This window comes from Microcaecilia unicolor, chromosome 10 (assembly GCF_901765095.1).
Source record: "Microcaecilia unicolor chromosome 10, aMicUni1.1, whole genome shotgun sequence".
Classification (NCBI taxonomy): domain Eukaryota; kingdom Metazoa; phylum Chordata; class Amphibia; order Gymnophiona; family Siphonopidae; genus Microcaecilia; species Microcaecilia unicolor.
This window is the reverse complement of record NC_044040.1, coordinates 202025537-202046578: the sequence shown is the minus strand read 5'-3', so window position 1 is coordinate 202046578 and position 21042 is coordinate 202025537. Positions and strand designations below refer to the sequence as shown.

The window sequence follows — 21042 nt, the reverse complement described above, 5'->3', positions numbered from 1 at the left end:
CACCACCTCCCGCTGGAGGGCATTCCAATAATCCACCACTCTCTCTGTGAAAAAATACTTCCTGACATTTTTCTTGAGTCTGCCTCCCTTCAACCTCATTTCACGTCCTCTAGTTCTACCGCCTTCCCATCTCCAGAAAAGATTTGTTTGCGGATTAATACCTTTCAAATATTTGAACATCTGTATCATATCACCCCTGTTTCTCCTTTCTTCCAGGGTATACATGTTCAGGTCAGGAAGTCTCTCCTTATATGTCATGTAACGCAAATCCCATACCATTTTTGTAGCTTTTCTTTGCACCGCTTCAATTCTTTTTACATCCTTAGCAAGATACGGCCTCCAAAACTGAACACAATACTCCCAAGTGGGGCCCCACCAATGACTTGTACAGGGGCATCAACACTTCCTTTCTTCTGCTGGTCACACCTCTCTCTACAGCCTAGCATCCTTCTGGCTACCTTGTCACACTGTTTTGTTGCCTTCAGATCCTATCACCCCAAGATCCCTCTCCCTGCCTGTACATATCAGAATCTCACCGCCTAACACATACGTCTCCCGTGGATTTCTACTCCTTAAGTGCATCACTTTGCATTTCTTCGCATTGAAATTTAATTGCCAAACTTTAGACCATTCTTCTAGGTTCTGCAGATCCTTTTTCTTGTTTTCCACTCCCTCCTGGATGTCCACTCTGTTACAAATCTTGGTGGTATCCGCACAAGGCAAACTTTACTTTCTAACCCTTCAGCAATGTCGCTCACAAATATATTGAACAGAATCAACCCCAGCACCGATCCCTGAGGCAATCCGCTACTCACTTTTCCCTCATCCAAGCGAATTCCATTAACCACCACCCTCTGGTGTCTGTCCGGCAACCAGTTCCTAATCCAGTTTACCACGTTGGATCCTATCTTCAGCCTGTCAAGTTTATTCAAGAGCCTCCTGTGAGGAACCGTGTCAAAGGCTTTGCTTCATGAGAGGTTTGCTTTTGTCAAAGTCCCATGTCAAACCTCCACCAGTGTCATGGGATCTCAAAGGAGTGGAGGAGTGGCTTAGTGGTTAGGGTGGTGGACTTTGGTCCTGGGGAACTGAGGAACTGAGTTCGATTCCCACTTCAGGCACAGGCAGCTCCTTGTGACTCTGGGCAAGTCACTTAACACTCTATTGTCCCATGTAAGCCGCATTGAGGCTGCCATGAGTGGGAAAGCACGGGGTACAAATGTAATAAAAAATTAAAAAAATTAAAAAGTCGTTCTCACCCAGCTGATGAAAGCTCCTTTTGAGCCATTGAATTCCTGCCATCTGAAGTACTTGACCTGGAAGGTCATTTTCTTGGTGGCTGTTACTTCAGCTCGTAGGGTCAGTGAGCTTCAGGCCTTAGTAGTGGATGCACCTTATACTAAGTTTTATCACAATAGAGTAGTCCTCCGCATCCGTCCTGCTGAAGGTTGTGTCGGAGTTCCATCTGAACCAGTCGATTGTCTTGCCAACATTTTTTCCTCATCCTCATGCCCATCCTGGTGAAAGGAGCTTGCAAGAGAGCATTGGCCTTTTACGTGGAGCGGACGAATCCCTTCAGACAGTCCGCTCAGTTGTTTGTTGCTTTTGATCCCAACAGGAGGGGAGTCGCCATCGGAAAACGCACAATCTCCAGTTGGCTATCAGATTACATATCCTTCACTTATGCCCTGGCTGGGCTGACTCTGGAGGGCCATATCACGGCTCATAATGTCAGAGCCATGGCTGCGTTGGTGGCTCATTTAAAGTCAGCCTCCATTGAAGAGATTTACAAAGCTGCAACATGGTCTTCATTCCACACATTCACATCATGCTACTGCCTTGAGCAGGATACCTGATGTGACAGTTTGGGCAGTCAGTGCTGCAGAATCTGTTTGGGGTTTAGTATCCATCTCCACCCCCCTAGGCCCATTTTATTCTGTTCCAAGTTGCACTCTCAGCTAGCTGTATATAGTTTTCAGGTCAACCTGCGTTGTGTCCTTGCCGTTGTGAGGCCCAATTGACCAGTGTTTATTGTTTTGGGTGAGCCTGGATGCTAGGGATACCCCACATGTGAGAATAATGCAGCCTGCTTGTCCTCAAAGCGAAGATACTTACCTGTAGCAGGTATTTTCTGAGGACAGCAGGCTGATTATTCTCACAATCCCACCCATCTCCCCTTGGAGTTATTTGTTTATGCTTTTAGACTTAACGGAGGTCCGCGCATGCGCACTGCACGTGCGCTAGAAGACTCTAGTAAAGTGTTTTTGTTTTTGCTATGGCAAAATGCCGGTTCCAGGGCCGACGCGGCCGTCGACCCACATGTGAGAATAATCAGCCTGCTGTCCTTGGAGTTTACCTGCTACAGGTAAGTATCTTTGCTTTACCTGATAATTTTCTTTCCATTAGGCCCAACAGATCAATCCAGAGGCCTGTCCTTTCTTGTTCTGGGTTGAGTGTTTTCTTCTAGTTGCTTCAGTTTCACCAGATTTCTTCATTTGATTTTGGCTACAAAAAAAAAAAAAAAAGGAAAAACCCAAATTAAAACAAACAGGGAATCTTCTGTTGTTACGCTCCCGCAGTAGCGGTTGATGAGTCTACATGGATTTCCTTTTCCTTTTCCTTTTTCCAGTGCTTTGGTATTGACAATACCGAGGTTAAGGTGGCTGTTGGGACTAATGGTAAGATAATTATTAGGTATGGAGTAATTCTACCTTCCTTTCTGAGCACGCTACCAAAACTCTTATCCACAGTATCACCCCACGCTTAGACTACTGCAGATTTCTTCTCCCAGGTCTCCCACTAAGCCATCTCTCTTTCCTTCAGTCCGTTCAAAATTCTGCTGCACGACTTGTAGAATAGTTTTCCGCAGTATTTGTATAACATTTGACAGATCCTTCTTTTTCGGAAACATTTGAAGGCATTTTTATTTCAACAAGCCTTTGCCACGGCTTAATACCTACAGATGGACCAGATTTCTGTATAATTCTGGTGCTGATCTATTTGTGTTTTGTTGATTTTATTATGTACGTATTGTTTTATGTGAAGTGATTATGACTGTAGTATTGTAAGCCATCCAGAATGGTAGATGGTGCAGATTATACATTTTTTAAATAAATGTTCCGTCAGTGTTTCTAAACTTACATTCCTTGTCACAAACAGCAGATTAATCCAGGAACTGGTGGGTTGTGTCCATCTACCAGCAGGTGGAGATAGAGATAACAGAACTCTTGAGGGTAAAGCAGACAGCCAGCCTCTCTATCAGTTAGTATATCTCTATCTCCAGCAGGTGGATGGACGGCTTCTCTCCAGCTCCTGGATTCAAGGCCAGTGAGAGTGCTCCTGGGCCACTGGCCAGTTGAGCTGGGAAGGGGTGTCTGACTGAGGGTGTCAGCTTTGGAGGCATACCTTACTGCAAGGTCCCTGCCTCACCCCGTACTCTCTGCTGACAGGCTTCAATTCTCTCTTGTTTTGCTCTCTCCTTCCCTCCTCACTAAAAAAAAAAAAAAAAAAAAAAGAGAAATTTGTTGAGAGCTGAGGAGAATTGCTTCTGTCTCCTTGACTGCTGCTGCTGTTAGAGCCAGAGCAGTTTCCCTTGGCTCCTGCTGCCCCATTCAACGCTGCAGGGGGGATCAGCTGGTAAGTGCCGGCTTCGGGTTAATTTCCTCGGGGCGACATGGCGGTGGAAACGGTAAAACGCTGTTCCCACTGTGGGAAGCAGCGTTCGGTGGTGGGAATTTGCAGTGCTGAGTGCGCTGAGGTACCTGGGGCAGAGGGCTCTTCCTCCATTGGGGAGACGGCGTTTTCCTGCACGCCATTTTGCCTAGCGCTACTGAAGCAGTTCCAGTAGCGCTTCCTGCTCTCCCGCCTTCTCCTTCAGTTGGGGCATTATCAAAGGGGGGGGGGGGGGGAGTCAGAAATGCGGACAGTTCCCGGTCCTGCGGCTCCCATTGCCCCGGGGGAATTTTTTTCTCCAGAATTTGTTTTATTGATGCATCGGGCATTTGTGATGAGGTGGGCCTTCCCCCTTTCTTCCTCAGGTCTCTCCTCTGAACCCTTGTCAGTTCTTGGAACCCAGAACGATATCGTGGTGCCCCTGACGGGTGATGGGGCGGCTCTTAAGAGGAGAAGGATCTCTCATGGTACTCAGGAGGGGTCCTTGGCCCTAGGATCGGCGGCTCCGTCGGTTGTGTTCCCCTCTGAGGGGGGGTTCTGGAGACAGGCGGTGGGGGAGGACATTGAGGAGCTTAACCTTCCTCAGGATCAGGTGGATGATTCATCTTCGGTGCGGCTTTTCCACAAAGATAAATTATCATCCTTTATTTCACAAGCTTTAGAAGCTTTAAATATTGAAGACCCACATGTTGTAGCTGCACAGTCTGTGAATCCTAAGATGGCCAGCACTAGGCGTCCAGCTAGGGCTTTTCCAATGTGTGAGGCCATTGATGAGTTGATTTCTGCTGTGGGCAGATCCAGATAGCGCTCTGAGGGTTTCCAAGGCCATGTCTCATCTTTATCCGGTCACGGCAGAGCGATTGGAGCAGTTTGCCTTACCGAAGGTGGATGCCTTTGTGACTGCGGTCACTAAAAAGACTACTCTGCCAGTTGAGGATGGAGTAGCGCGCTAGGACATGCAAGATAGACGCCTGGAAGCATCTTTGAAACGTTCCTTTGAGGTAGCTTCGTTGACTCTGCAGGCTTCCATTTGTAGTTCCTATGCGGCTAGAGCTTGTCTGAGTTGGCTCCACTCCGGACAGGAGTCTCTTCAGGAACCAGAGAGTTCCCGGGCTCCGGCCTTTGCTCAAATGGAGGTAGGGCTGACTTATTTAGCAGACACCCTTTATGACTTGGTTCGCTCTTCGGCCAAGCTTATGGCTTTGGCTGTCATTGGTCAGCTGAAATGGCTTCCAAACAGCGACTTAGTCGTCTGCCTTTTCGAGGTAAACTGTTGTTTGGAGAAGACTTGGAGAAAATTGTTAAGGATTTGGGGGAGTCCAAATCGCAGTGTCTCCCTGAAGATAAGTCTAGGCCAGCTTCCAGACAGGGACCTGTGAAATCCTTTTCGGGATGCACGCCGTTATCGCCCAGGTCAAACTTCTGGCTCCTTTCAGCGTCCCCGTTTCCAGCAAAGATCTTCCTTTCGCAATGAAAAGCAAGCTGCGGGAGCCCCCGGTCAACAGGGAGCCGCTCCTCGCAGTTCACAATGATGGGACGCTGGCCCAGTCTGGGGCACAGCGGATAGGTGGGCGCCTTTCTCGGTTTCTCCCAGAGTGGGTCAAGATAATTTCAGACCAATGGGTGCTAGACGTGGTGAGGGATGGTTACAAACTGGAATTCAGTGCACCCGGCACAGAATTTTTTCTGGAGTCTCGACGGGGAACGCAGTCAAAGCGGGTAGCAGTTCTAGCCACATTGCGAGAACTTCTAAGGCTGGGAGCCATAGTGCCCGTCTCTCCTCCTGAGTGGCGCAAAGGCCGCTATTTCATTTACTTTGTAGTACCAAAGAAAGGCAGAACCCTTTGCCCAGTTCTCGATTTAAGGGTCATGAATAAGTTTCCACGAGTTTGTCATTTTCGCATGGAGAGATTATGAGCCATTATTGTGGTGGTTTATCCGGGAGAGTTCTTGACGGCGCTAGAACTCAAAGAAGCTTACCTGCACATTCCAATTTCACAACCACATCAGAGGTTCCTCAGGTTTGCGATTTTAGGTTGTCACTTCCAGTTTTGAGCTCTTCCCTTTGGCCTGGCCACGGCGCCATGCACCTTTTCAAAGGTCTTGGTGGTGGTGACGGCCTTCTTGCGGAAGGAGGGAATTCGGGTTCATCCTTATCTCGACGACTGGTTGATTCGGGCCTCCTCTCCGCAGGAGAGTCGGACTGCCACCTCCAGGATGATCACTCTTCTTCAGTCATTGGGATGGGTTATCAACCTCGACAAGAGTCAACTGTGTCCGACTCAGACCTTGGAATACCTGGGGGTACTTTTCGACACGAAGGTAGGGAAGGTTTTCTTTCCCAATGGCCGGAGAGTAAAACTGGTTGCACAGGTGCACGCCTTGCTGCAGATGCCTCGCCCTCTGGTTTGGGACTATGTCCAAGTCCTGGGGTCTATGGCGGCTACCCTAGAAGTGGTGGCGAGGGCTCACATGCGGCCTCTGCAGTTGGACTATCAACACCATCTGCCCTGGACAGATGCTGCCAGGGGCAGCATGTCTTGGTGAATCTGCCCAACCAGGTTGCGGAAGGGCATGCTGTTAGCCTCCCTGAATTGGGTGGTGGTCATGACGGATGCCAGTCTGGCCGGTTGGGGAGCTCATTGTCTACACAGAGTGACTCAGGGGACTTGGACCCCTCTCGAGGCGGCGTGGTCCATAAATCGTTTGGAGTTGAGAGTGGTGGTGAATGCTTGGCCGATTTTCAGAATCTCCTGCAAGGGAGACCTGTTCAGGTGTTGTCGGACAATTCAACAATGGTAGCTTACATCAATCGGCAAGGAGGGACTCGCAGCGTGTCTCTAGCGGTGGAGGCATCTCGTCTCATGGAGTGAGCGGAGACTCATGTTCTTTACCTATCAGCGGCTCACGTTGCGGGCCAGTCCAATGTCCAGGCGGATTTCCTCAGTCGAACTTTGTTGGATGCGGCGGAGTGGATGCTTTCGGCCCGAAGACCGTGGTACGCAGACCTTGTTCGCTTACTGCATGACACTCCACTGCGACTTCTGATAACTCCGGATCTACTGTGCCAGGGCCCTGTTCAGATGGAAAATCCCTCCCGCTTTGGTCTTGGCCTGGCTATTGAAAGAAACCGATTGAGGAATAAAGGGTTTTCGGAACCTGTGATTACCACGCTTCTACAAGCACGGAAACTGTCCACTTCATACGCTTATGCCTGGGTATGGAAAATCTTTTCTTCGTGCTGTGAGCAGAAGACCGGTTCTCCCTTCCTGGCTTTGATTTCAGTGATATTGGATTTCCTCCAGGAAGGCCTTTCTAAGGTCTCGCTTATAACTCTCTGCGAGTGCAAATAGCAGCTGTAGCATGCTTTCGTGGTCGAATAGCCGGATTCTCCTTAGCAGCTCACCCGGATGTGGCTCGTTTTTTTACAAGGAGTCCTTCATCTTCGTCCGCCTCTTCGGCGGCCTTGTCCTTGGCGGCTAAACCTGGTGCTCAGTGCATTGCAGGCGCCTCCCTTTGAGCCTTTACAAAAGGCAACGGATAAGGACCTTATGCGTAAGACTGTCTTTTTGGTGGCTATTTCCTCAGCTCAGCACATTTCCGAACTGCAGGCCTTGTCTTGTAGAGATCCCTTTTTGCAGTTTTCAGATTCGGGGGTCTCGATTCGGACGGTTCCTTCCTTTCTGCCAAAGGTGGTTTCAGAATTCCATCTCAATCAGACTCTTTCTCCCTTCGTTTAGGAAATAGGATTTTCCAGAGGAGTTTGCGTCCCTTTGGCTATTGGATGTCTGAAGGGTGCTTTTGCGTTACCTTCAGGTCACCAATAAATTTCGGAGATCGGACCACCTCTTTGTCCTTTTGGGGCTGAGGAAAGGTGAGGCGGCCTCCAAAGCCTCTATAGTGTGTTGGATTAAGGAGGCCATTGCGTCAGCGTATCTGTCACAAGGTCGAGAGCCACCTTTGGCTCTATGAGCTCATTCTACTCGAGCACAGGTGACATCCTGGGCGGAGACCTCTACTCTTCATGTGGATGAAATTTGTCGAGCAGCTACTTGGGCGTCTCGGCATACTTTTGTTAAACACTATCGCTTGGATGTCGCCTCCATGGAAGAAGCGTGTTCGGGGCTCAGGTCTTGGCGCGGGGGATGTCTGCTTCCCGCCTTCTTAGGCTAGGCTTTGATATATCCTACCAGTTCCTGGATTCATCTGCTGTTTGTGACAAGCAAGGTAAAATTAGGTCTTACCTGATAATTTTCTTTCCTTTAGCAACAGCAGATAAATATAGGGTCCCTCCCGTTAGCAGATTATTTTTTCTGCTGCTCTACTCTTCCCCCCCCCCCCCCCTCTATTGCAGATAGTCAGATATGAAAAATAAAGATATAAAAAAGAAAAACTGCTTCTGTAGACATTGTTGCAGCTTCGGTTCCATAGTTAGTTTTCTAGTTGGTTCTCTTTTATTATATTGTGGATGGGTTTTACGTTAAAGTTATTGAGTTGATTGGCCTAATTCTACTGCTTTCAAAAGACATATACTAACTGATAGAGGGGCTGGCCGTCTGTTTTACTCTCAAGAGTTCTGTTATCTCTATCTCCACCTGCTGGTAGATGGACACAACCCACCAGTTCCTGGATTCATCTGCTGTTGCTAAAGAAAATTATCAGGTAAGACCTAATTTTACCTTAGCCTTCTCTTCAAGTGTCTTCATTGGTTCCCTATCCGCTTCCGCATATAGTTCAAACTCTTCTTATTGACTCACAAGTGCATTCATTCTGCAGCTCCTCAGTATCTCTCCATTCTTACCTCTCGGGAATTCCGTTCATTGGGTAAATCTCTGTTATCTGTACCCTTCTCCTCCACTGCCAACTGCAGATTCCATTCCTTTTGTCATGCTGCCTGAAATAGACCTCCTGAGTTAGTACAGTGGTGGAAATAAGTATTTGATCCCTTGCTGATTTTGTAAGTTTGCCCACTGACAAAGACATGAGCAGCCCATAATTGAAGGGTAGGTTATTGGTAACAGTGAGAGATAGCACATCACAAATTAAATCCGGAAAATCACATTGTGGAAAGTATATGAATTTATTTGCATTCTGCAGAGGGAAATAAGTATTTAATCCCTCTGGCAAACAAGACCTAATACTTGGTGGCAAAACCCTTGTTGGCAAGCACAGCGGTCAGACGTCTTCTGTAGTTGATGATGAGGTTTGCATACATGTCAGGAGGAATTTTGGTCCACTCCTCTTTGCAGATCATCTCTAAATCATTAAGAGTTCTGGGCTGTCGCTTGGTAACTTGCAGCTTCAGCTCCCTCCATAAGTTTTCAATGGGATTAAGGTCTGGTGACTGGCTAGGCCACTCCATGACCCTAATGTGCTTCTTCCTGAGCCACTCCTTTGTTGCCTTGGCTATATGTTTTGGGTCATTGTCGTGCTGGAAGACCCAGCCACGACCCATTTTTAAGGCCCTGGCGGAGGGAAGGAGGTTGTCACTCAGAATTGTACGGTACATGGCCCCATCCATTCTCCCATTGATGCGGTGAAGTAGTCCTGTGCCCTTAGCAGAGAAACACCCCCAAAACATAACATTTCCACCTCCATGCTTGACAGTGGGGACGGTGTTCTTTGGGTCATAGGCAGCATTTCTCTTCCTCCAAACACGGCGAGTTGAGTTCATGCCAAAGAGCTCAATTTTTGTCTCATCTGACCACAGCACCTTCTCCCAATCACTCTCGGCATCATCCAGGTGTTCACTGGCAAACTTCAGACGGGCCGTCACATGTGCCTTCCGGAGCAGGGGGACCTTGCGGGCACTGCAGGATTGCAATCCGTTATGTCGTAATGTGTTACCAATGGTTTTCGTGGTGACAGTGGTCCCAGCTGCCTTGAGATCATTGACAAGTTCCCCCCTTGTAGTTGTAGGCTGATTTCTAACCTTCCTCATGATCAAGGATACCCCACGAGGTGAGATTTTGCGTGGAGCCCCAGATCTTTGTCGATTGACAGTCATTTTGTACTTCTTCCATTTTCTTACTATGGCACCAACAGTTGTCTCCTTCTCGCCCAGCGTCTTACTGATGGTTTTGTAGCCCATTCCAGCCTTGTGCAGGTGTATGATCTTGTCCCTGACATCCTTAGACAGCTCCTTGCTCTTGGCCATTTTGTAGAGGTTAGAGTCTGACTGATTCACTGAGTCTGTGGACAGGTGTCTTTCATACAGGTGACCATTGCCGACAGCTGTCTGTCATGCAGTAACGAGTTGATTTGGAGCATCTACCTGGTCTGTAGGGGCCAGATCTCTTACTGGTTGGTGGGGGATCAAATACTTATTTCCCTCTGCAGAATGCAAATAAATTCATATACTTTCCACAATGTGATTTTCCGGATTTAATTTGTGATGTGCTATCTCTCACTGTTACCAATAACCTACCCTTCAATTATGGGCTGCTCATGTCTTTGTCAGTGGGCAAACTTACAAAATCAGCAAGGGATCAAATACTTATTTCCACCACTGTACATCAAGCTCCATCTCTGGCCATATTCTACTACTACTACTCATAATTTCTAAAGCGCTATTAGACGTACGCAGCGCTGTACACTTGACATGAAGAGACAGTCCCTGCTCGATAGAGCTTACAATCTAATTAGGACAGACAAACAGGACAAACAAGAGAGAAGGGAATATTAAAGTGAGGATGATAAAATAAGGGTTAGGAGTTAAAAGCAGCATCAAAAAGGTGGGCTTTTAGCTTAGATTTGAAGACGGCCAGAGATGGAGCTTGATGTACCGGCGCAGGAAGTCTATTCCAGGCTTATGGTGCAGCAAGATAAAAGGGACGGAGTCTGGAGTTAGCGGTGGAGGAGAAGGGTGCAGATAAGAGAGATTTACCCAGTGAACGGAGTTCCCGGGGAAGAATGTAGGGAGAGATGAGAGTGGAGAGGTACTGAGGAGCTGCAGAGTGAATGCATTTATAGATCAGAAAGAGGAGTTTGAACTGTATGCGGAAACGGATAGGAAGCCAGTGAAGTGAGTTGTGGAGAGGGCTAATATGAGCATAGCGACACTGGTGGAATATTAGTCGTGCAGCAGAATTTTGAACAGATTGAAGAGAGAGATGGCTAAGTGGGAGACCTGTGAGAAGCAAGTTGCAATAGTCTAAGCGAGAGGTGATAAGAGTGTGGATGAGGGTTCTGGCTAAAAGCACACCTTTTTGAGGCTGCTTTTAACTCCTAACTCCTAGCCACTTGGTCAGTACCCATGTCTGTTTTATCATTCCCACCATAAGTAATTCCTTAATCCCTTATGTCCTGTCTTGATTTAGATTGTAAGCTCTGTCCAGCAGGGACCATCTCTTACATGTTTTGTGTACAGCATTGTGTATGTCTAGTAGCGCTATGGAAATAAGTATTCCTTAGCTTCCCTCCGGACCGGCCCACAATGTGACTGATGGGTTGTGCACGCCTTCCAGCAGGTGGAGACTGAGGAAAAAACCCTGTGACTCTAGCGAGCCAATTAGAGCCCTTGCCAGCTAGAGAAAGATCCAGTAATCTCAGTCTCCAGCAGGTGGAAGGTGGTGAGCCCTTCAGTCTCAGTCCTTTCTGTTCTTTAATTTTTATCTTTCTGGTTAATCTTCTTGATTGATTAGTTATCTGTGCATTAAAAAACGACAACCTATTTTCAGAGGCAGAGGTCCGTGGGGTCTCTTAGTGCCTCGGGGGTGTTACACTCGGGAGGCTGAGTCCCTCCCCCCATTTCCTCCCTGATATCTCTTTGATGCTGGCCGTTTGAGTTTATTTTAATCTATTGCTAGCAATTTAAAAGTAAAGATAAGAGAGAGAGTTTTCCTCAAGCTCTTCAAGGGAGGAGCTTTGGAGGTGGGGAGAGGCAGCTACTTGAAAAAAGAGAAAGGTTTGGGCCACCCGGTCTGCTGGCTTATGCAGAGCCGTTCTTGGTCTGTTTCTTTAAAAAAACGAGCAGGGCAGCTCCTTCGTGCCTTTGTTTTTGTGATCAGCTGTTTGTTTTGTGATGTCAGAGAAACTCCGCCACTGCTCCGTCTGTCAGCGGTGGGGGCTTGGTGCAAGTGGGGTGTGTAGGTACTGCACCACTGTGGAGGACCAGGGTGCAGGAGCCGTAAAATGGTGCCGCCAATGGGGGGTGGGTGGGTCCGATACCGGTGTTTTGGCGGCTGTTGCGTCCCCCTTCCTCCTGGTGCCAATTTCGGCGGGAAATGCCGCCATCTTGGATGTCACGCCGTCTGCTGCTCCTCTGGCTGCTGGGCCTGTTTCTGCTTCACAAACACCAGTTTACCAGTGGGGGAAGGAGGTTTTCCTCCTGAATTCATGGTACAGATGTACCAGGCTTTTCTACTGCACAAAGCTGTGCCTGTGGTCCCTCCTTTGGAGGCCGCCTCACCTTTCGAGGAGGTCGTAGAGGGGGGCGAGAGGCAAGGGGTTCCTTTTCCTCCTCTTCCTGCCCTCAACAATGAAAGTTTGCGGGCCCAGCCTCTAGTCCAAGTGGGTGCTCGATTGGCACAATTTCAAGGGAGGTGGGCCCAGATTACTTTGGACCAGTGGGCATTAGAGGTTATTTGAGAAGGGTACGCATTAGAGTTTGCTCATCCTTTGTCTGATGTCTTCCTAGAATCCCCTTGCTGTTCTCGCATCAAGGCCGGTGCCGTCAGAGATACTATAAGCAGACTTCTGGACCGTGCCATTTGTCCGGTTCCTTTGGCGGAGCAGCGTGAAGGTCGTTATTCTATCTACTTTCTGGTACCCAAAAAGGAGGGCTCCTTCCAACCAATTTTAGATCTCAAGGTGGTGAATCAAACTCTCAAAGTACCTCGTTTCGTATGGAGACTTTGCAGCCCATCATTGTTGCGTTACGGTCCGGGGAGTTTCTGACTTTGCTCAATGTTACGGAGGCCTATTTCCACATTCCTATTCCTCCTGCGCATCAACATTACCTTTGTTTTGCAGTGCTGGGTCGCCATTTTCACTTTCGGGCTCTTCCCTTTGGTCTGGCGACTGCTCGTACGTTTACCAAGGTCATGGTAGTTGTAGCTGCGGCTCTCAGAACGGAGAGCATTTTAGTCCATCCTTATTTAGGCGATTGGTTGATCCGGGCACGAGCGTGTTCAGGTGACAGCTCGGGTAGTAGATTTTTTACAGTCCCTAGGTTGGGTAGTGAATGTGCAGAAGAGCCGTCTTCAGCCTTCTCAGGCGTTGGAGTATCTGGGAGTACTGTTCGACTGAAAGCGGGGTCGAGTGTTTCTTCCGCCAGCTCGTGTCCTCAAGTTGCAGACTCATATTCGTCAGTTCTTGCAGTTTTCGAGTCCGTCGGCAAGGGACTATCTTCAGGTTCTGGGATCCATGGTGGCAGCAATCGAGGCAGTGCCCTGGGCCAGGGCTTACATGAGGATTCTCCAGAGGTCACTTCTGTCTAGATGGTCGTCCCAGACGGATTCTCTTCATCAAAGGTTGCCACTTTCGCTCCAGGTGAGGACCAGTCTTCGATGGTGGCTTCGAGAGGCCAGTGTGACTAAAGGTATGTCGCTAGAACAGCCCAGCTGCTCTGTGGTGACGACAGATGCCTGGCTCCAAGTCTGGGGAGCTCACTGTCAGGGGCAGTTTGCTCAGGGTCTCTGGTCTCATCAGGAGATGTGTTTTTCAATCAACCTGTTAGAGACCAGAGCGATTCGTCTGGAGCTCCAGAAGTTTCTTCATCTGCTGAGAGGCTGGGCAGTCCGAGTGATATCGGACAATGCCACAGCAGTTGCATATATCAATCGGCAAGGAGGGACGAGGAGCCTGCCGTTGGAGAGAGAGGCGTTGCTGCTGCTTCAGTGGGCAGAGGCCCATCTGGTAGCTCTTTCAGTGGCTCACGTGGCAGGGGTCCTAAATGTCAAGGCAGATTTTCTCAGACGTCACTGGCTCGATCCAGGAGAGTGGTCGCTAAGCAAAGTGGCGTTTCGGCAACTGGTCAGTTGTTGGGGGTCGCCCAGGATGGATCTGTTTGCCTCAGCCGACAATGCAAAGCTTCCTCTGGGCTTCTATCGTCGCAAGGATCCCAAAGCGCAGGGCTTGGGCACTCTTCTTCAATCATGGCCAGTCGGTCTAATGTATGCTTTTCCTCCATGGCCTCTGATAGGGCGTCTTCTTCAGAAAGTCGAGGCTCACAGGGGGACTCTGATCTTGGTAGCACCGGATTGGCCTCACAGGCCGTGGTACGCCGAACTTCGGCATCTTCTGGTGGATGTTCCCTTCAGGCTTCCGGTCATGCAAGATCTGTTGTCGCAGGGTCCGGTTGTTCATCCGGATCCAGATTGATTCTGTCTTACGGCCTGGCTCTTGAGAGGTCTAAGCTGACTAAGAAAGGTTATTCCGCTCAGGTCATTGCTACTATGCTTCGCTCTTGTCGCCGTTCGACTTCTTTGAATTATGTGCGCACCTGGAGGATATTTGAGGAATGGTGTAAGGAGTTGTCTTTCTCCTTTTCATACTTCGGTTCTGCAAATTTTAGATTTCTTGCAGTGAGGCTTTGACAAGGGCCTTGCTTTGGCTTCTCTTAAGGCGCAGATTGCGGCTTTGACATATTTTCGTGGTCGTGTCCAAGGGCAATCTCTTTTTAGTCATCCTGATGTGGTGCGTTTTTTGAGGGGGGTTAATCTTCTTCGTCCTCCGTCTGAGCTCTTTTCCTCGTTGGGATCTGAATTTGGTGATTTTGGTTCTTACTAAACCTCCCTTCGAGCCCTTGTCTTCCTGTACTCTGAAAGACTTGACTCTGAAGACATTATTTTTGGTGGCCGTTGCTTCGGCTAGGCGAGTTTCGGAGTTGCAGGCGTTGTCGTGTAGATTGCCGTTTTTGGAGTTCTGTAATCGGGTAGTTTTGCAGCCAGTTCCTTCCTTTCTTCCCAAGGTTGTGACTCTTTCATGTTTCTCAGCCGGTGGTTTTGCCTGTATTAGGTTCTTTCTCCGACTCAGAAGAGCAGCGACATTTGAAGTGTTTGGATGTCAAACGGGTGTTGAAACACTATATCAAGTCTACTGATGACATTCGGCGATCTGATCATTTGTTTATTCTGATTGGAGGTTTGCGCAAAGGGTTCATGGCCTCTAAGCCCACTATTTCTCGATGGCTTAAAGAAATGATTGCCTCAGCTTATCTTCTTTCTGGGAAATCTATTCCAGAGCATGTTAAAGCTCACTCTACAAGAGGTCAGGCAGCCTCTTGGGCAGAGCGTTGTCTGGTGCCTCCAGAAGACATTTGTAGGGCTGCGACCTGGTCGTCTTTGCATTCTTTTTCTAAGCACTATCGTTTGGACGTCCTCAGTCGTCGGCAGGTTGCTCTCGGAGCGCGCATCTTGTCGGTGGGGCTACTAGGGTCCCTCCCATAATTTCACTGCTTTGTTACTTCCCATCAGTCACATTCTGGGCCAGTCCGGAGGGACGCTGAGGAAGGGTAAATTAGGCCTTACCTGCTAATTTGCTTTCCTTTCGTCCCTCCGGACTGGCCCAGATCCCTCCCTTCAGATATCTATATGTTCCAACGTTGAGAGTTTTCTTTATTTGGAGCTGTGTTGCTTGTTGGCAGTTTAATTCTGTATTTAAAAAAAAAAAAAAAAGAAACAGAGAGAGAAATAAAGCGTCCTGTTTTGCAGGAACATATTATGTTTGGTGGCACTCACCCTATGTTGGCAAAGTGCCGGTGGCTTCTCAGGTTTTTGGATGCACAGGTTATATATTTCTTCTTTGATTTTCCTTCTACTTTGGTACTTTGTTACTGGATCTTTCTCTAGCTGGCAAGGGCTCTTATTGGCTCGCTAGATTCACAGTTTTCCTTCTCAGTCTCCACCTGCTGGAAGGCGTACACAACCCATCAGTCACATTCTAAAGGACTAAAGGAAAGCGAATTAGCAACTAAGGCCTAATTTACCCGTAGTAGAGAGTGCTCAATTCTTGAAGGGAGTGGTGCACCTGCGTCCTTTGCTTTGTGGGATCTCAATTTGGTTCTTTGGGCGTTGTCAGGAGCTCCATTCCAGCCCTTTTGCTCTGATTCCATCAAGGACCTGTACTCTTAAGATGGTGTTTCTGGCAGTGATCACCTCTACTCTGTGAAATTCATGCCCCTGCGCCCTTTGCATTGTGGGACCTCAATTTGATTCTCTGGGCATTGTCAGGGGCTCCATGTGAGCCCTTGTGCGTGGCTTACATCAAGTATCCCACTCTTAAGACTGTTTCTGGCAGTGATCACCTCTGCTCTGAGAAATTCATGGCCAATCGTGTCAGGTATCACATCTGTCCTTTGTAAAGAATTTGGTGTCCTTGCATACGACATCTAAGGTCTCTATAGTGAGGTGAATTAAGGCAGCTATTAAGTCCGCAGAGCGGTCATTCATGGGTCCCTGTCTCTCTCTCCCCCCCCCCCCCCCCCCCCCCCCCCCATTAGGTCTGGTTCAGAACAGTGTATGTTCTTACCGGATTTTCTTTTCTTTAGTCAGTGCCACTGCTGTGAAATCCTGCCCTTGGAGGACTTCAGCCTGGGGTTTTGGGTATGCTCTGTCTTTCCTGTTGGAAGTAATTGAAGAAGAAAAAGATCTGATTTTAATTGATAGCTATATGGGGTTCCCGTGACCAGGATCACCGAAAGACAGAGCTGGATTTGGGGCAGGTCTGCTGCAGCCGCTGCCCTCCACCCCCTTACCTTCCTGTATTCCTGTCACTCTCCTGGTCCTGTGTGCTGGTGTGATTGGTCCTGACACACAAGAGCAGGAGAGACAGACCCGGTGCTGGACCCCCCCTGCTCGCCTACCTTTCTGTGGCATGGCTATTCCCTGGTTTATGTAGGGTTGTGAGTGCTACTCTGTGGTGTTTTGCTTGCTTATCATTGCAGCTGCAGTGGTTGTTTGGGCTGGGTGCATTACAAAAAGTGTCTACCTGCTGCTAGAGCGGATGAATACTGGATTGTTCCAGAGGGCATCACAGATTATAACTGGTGATGTCACTGGTGGAATTCATTTTTCTTCCTCCATATGCTGGTGGGAAGGGATAACACCCGATGGTTCAGAACAAGTGTCACTGTCTAAAGAGAAGAAAATTATCAGGTAAGACAAAAATTCTCCTTTGGATCATGAGGTAGGGGAATCAGTTGCCTATTTAAAATTTGATCTCAATGGATTCTTTCTTTAGAAACATGAGACTTAATCTTACCTAATATAATAATGAAAATAAATTTATTGCTAAGCCTTATTTGAAGAGAGGGGACTTTCTTTAGTTCTGTGTATTTTGTTTTTAATGTTTTTAATTTAAGGTGCTTTACTTTTCTTTCCTCATTAGGATGGTACCTTGTTTGATGGTAGGCCGATAGAGTCTCTGTCTCTGATAGATGCTGTAATGCCTGATGTGGTTCAAACAAGACAGCAAGCATATAGAGATAAACTTGCACAACAACAGGCTGCTGCAGCTGCAGCCGCTACAGCTGCAAACAACCAACAGGGATCTGCAAAAAATGGAGAAAATACCACAAATGGTGAGGAGAATGGAGGACATACCTTAGCAAGTAAGTTGTTGAAGAAACTAAAATTGCTTTACTTTAAAAAAAAAACAAAAGCTCTTTAGATTATCAACTGCTTGTGTTCTCTAATGTTTTGGGATCACAGCTGTGCACCAGTGTGCCTAGGCACGTCCATCATCTGTTCTTCAATTTGTAATGTGCATGTGTGTGTATATGTGTGTGTGTGTATGTGTATATACATAATATGTGTGTGTGTGTGTATATATATATATATATATATATATATCGTATAGCTCAGTCATAGTGTAAACAATTAATTATAGAAATATTCAAAAACTGATTCCTTAGCCTTGTTGCCAGACCAGTCTGGAAGCTGTGATTGTCTTCCAACCAGCAGATGGAGACAGAGAAGTGCTGAAAACTATGCCCTATAAGGGCACCATGCAGCCTTAATTTCTTAATATGTCTCTGTCTGTAACAGATGATATCAGGGCTGACTGTGCAACTTCTGGACCCATTTGATACAGATGCTCCTAAGTTGGCTGGAGAGCTTAGTCTTGGTTGAGCAGAGGGTGACCTTAATTAGTTTTCAGCTCTGGAAGATTTTTACAGATGTGCTGTATACAGTATTTCATTGAGCTGAGGGGATAATTCAGGAGTCTGTTTCCTCCCCCCTCCCTCCACCAATAGTTCCATTTAGTGTTAAATATGAAGGTGGGTTAACCTTTTTTTAAAATATTGATTTCACATGGCAGAGAATAGGAATCTTTGGAACGACTAGTTCCCAAGGGAGCTTGGGTTTCTGAGCCTCGAAGCTGGTCATAGAGGAATATTTCTCTGAGGCAGTCGGCTGAAGCACCAGGCTAGCTATGTTTCTTCATTTTGATCCACAGTTGGTTTTGGGGGGATTTTTCTCCAAGAGGGACATTTGAGCTGATTGCCTAGTCCCCAAAATGACTAGGCTTTCAGGGGAATGAATCTTCTTTTGAACTATTCATGCCATGGCACCAGGTTCAAATTGTCCTGCAACCTGCGTCCCTGAGGAGCTCTGGGGGATTTCAAGCAGAGCTCCTGGTGGACCATGTTGTGTGAGGTTCATTGTTCGTCAGTCCCGATGGTTCCTTATGTGAATCGCTTGCTCCTTAGCCTCCCTCCGGACTGGCCCAGAATGTGACTGATGGGTTGTGCACGCCTTCCAGCAGTTGGAGACTGAGAAAAAAACTGTGACTCTAGAGCCAATAAGAGCCCTTGCCAGACAGAGAAAGATCCAGTAATCTCAGTCTCCAGCAGGTGGAAGGTGGTAAGTCCTTCAGTCTCATTCCTTTTTTCTGGTCTATTCTGACTGTGTTTTTGAATAATTTCTGATGAAAGATTCAGATTATTCTGTGCATTAAAAAAAAAAACCCGCTTGTTAGGGGCTGAGGTCCGTGGGGGCCTCTGTTTGCCCCGGGGGTGCCACACTCGAGTAGGCGAGTCCCTCTCCCCTAATCCTCCCTGAAGTAACAGCATTTGGTGCCTATTTCTGCTGTTTTATATAGCAGACTGTTGTCAGGAACAGTCTGACTGAAGTGAGTTCCCTGTAGCTTTTAGTGTTAAGAACTGTTGAGGCAGGGAGAGGCAGCTGCTTTAAAAAGAGCAAAAATATAACGGAGCTTAAGCAATCCAGGCTTGAGTCTATGATTTCTGACAGCGTGCTGTTTTTTCTAATTGAGATTGAGCAAGCAGGGCAGCTCCGGTTTGTTTTTAGCGGTTAGCAATTTTACTTTCATTTTCGCACCGGGAGTTTTATTTACCTGATCAGCTGTTCGCGATGTCGGAAAAATTGTGGCGGTGTTCAGTTTGTCAGCGCCGGGGCCTCGCGTCGTGTGTGGACATTTTGCACGGCGGTGGACATTTTGCAGGAGCAGGGTGTTGAACCGTCTGTTTCGTCGGCTCCGGTAGTTCTACCGTCGGGGGGGGGGGGGGGGGGGGGGGTGGGGGGCGTCCGATTCGAGTAGCGGTAAGGCGGTTGCGTCCCCCGCTCCCTCGTTACTGGTTTTAGTGGGAACATCCGCCATTTTGGATGTGACCCGCTCTGATCTGTCTCGGGATCCCCTGGTTTCGCTGCCAGCTGCTCCAGCTACTGTCCTATCTCAGGGGGCAGCTGGTTTCCCTCCTGCCTTTGCAGTTCAGATGTATCAGGCTTTTTTACTGCAGCAGTCTGCTCCTGCTGAACCTCCAATAAGGAGTTCTATGGAGGCTCCTTCTGTGCCTGTGAAACACTTCAAGCCTTCTGGGCAGGCAGAGCAGGATGATTTCTTTGAGCTTGAGGAGGAGTTCCCTGCCCTGGCAGAGGATTCTTGGTTACCTGAGGAGGATTTGTCTGAGGAATTTTCTAATACAGGTGATACAGAGGAATCCCTTCCAGTGGGGGAGGATCCCTCGGTGGTTAGAATCCTCAAAAAGGATGACCTTCAGGAGCTTTATTTCCCAGGTTTCTTCTACTCTTCGTTTTGAGGATGATGATAGTGCTGTGGGGGAGCCTAGGAAGGTGGACTTGTTGATCAAGGAATCCGCAGGTCTGGTAGGTCGTTTCCCATGCATCAGGACATTAGGGATGTTGTCCAGGCTCAGTGGGAGTGTCTGGACTCTGGTTTTCGGCTTGCAAGGGCCATGAGCAGGCTTTACCCGGTTCCGGATTCCGATAAAGAGCTTTTAAGTTCCCCTGTAGTGGACGCAGTTGGCTCCGCGGTGACTAAGCGTAACACGGTGCCAGTAGATGGAGGCACAGCTCTGCGGGACCCTCAGGAGCGTCGGATTGAGACCCTCCTGAAGAATGCCTTTGATGTTTCAGCTCTGACGGTGCAGGCCGCTATTTGTGGTTCGCTGGTTGCAAGGGCGAGTTTTCGGTGGTCCGAGAGGATTTTAGACCGTTCTTCAGATGATCTTGCTGCTATTAATCATGACGTGGCTAAGCTGGAGATGGCTTCAGCTTTTTTGGCGGATGCTATGTATGATTTACTGCGGGCCTCTTCAAAGTCTACGGCTTTCTCGGTGGATGCTCGCCGTACTCTGTGGTTGCGTGGTTGGTCAGCGGATGCGGCCTCAAAGTCTAAACTTAGTAAATTTCCCTTTAAGGGTTCCTTTTTGTTTGGTCCGGAGTTGGATAAATTGATAAGTAGCCTAGGAGAAGCTAAAGTTCCACGGTTGCCGGAGGATCGCCCCAGAGGTTTGGGGTGCGGGCAGTTCTCAGCTCGTAGCAGAGGTCGTGATTTTCGTCATTTTCGTCCTGTCAGAGGTTTTCAAGCTCCTCGGTCTAGAGTCTTCCAAAGCACTCAGTCCTTTCTGGGAGTTCGTCGAGAGGCCGGGGGTTCTTTCTCCTCCGCCTCCCGGTCTCAACAATGGTGTGCGGGTCCAGCCTCTCATCCAGGTCGGTGCTTGGTTGGCGCAGTTTCAAGAGAGGTAGGCCCAGATTACTTCAGATCAGTGGGTCTTAGAGGTTATTCGAGACGGGTACACTTTAGAGTATGCGCATCCCTTGTCAGATGCCTTCCTGCAATCCCCTTGCTGGTCTCGCGTCAAGGCCGCTGCGGTCCGGCTTACTCTTCGCAGGTTGCTGGATCTTCAAGCGATTTCTGCAGTGCCGGTGGCGGAGAGGGGCCAGGGCCATTATTCCATTTATTTTCTGGTGCCCAAAAAGGATGACTCCTTTCGTCTGATTTTAGATCTCAAGGCGGTCAACCGAGCTCTCAGAGTCCCCTTGTTTCGGATGGAAACTCTTCGGTCCGTCGTGGCGGTGCGGGACGGAGAGTTTCTGACTTCTCTAGACCTTACAGAAGCCTATTTTCATATTCCCATTCACCCGACTCATCAGCGGTTTCTGCGGT

General features: G+C 48.3%; 1 protein-coding gene across 1 annotated transcript in view; it reads left to right on the top strand.

Annotated features, from left to right (window-relative positions):
• TBL1XR1 (transducin beta like 1 X-linked receptor 1) overlaps positions 1–21042 on the top strand; it is a 405824-nt gene that overhangs the window by 206258 nt on the left and 178524 nt on the right. Inside the window, 1 exon segment of the mRNA XM_030216860.1 lies at positions 16999–17221. Within this exon segment, the coding sequence (XP_030072720.1) occupies positions 16999–17221 (223 nt within the window).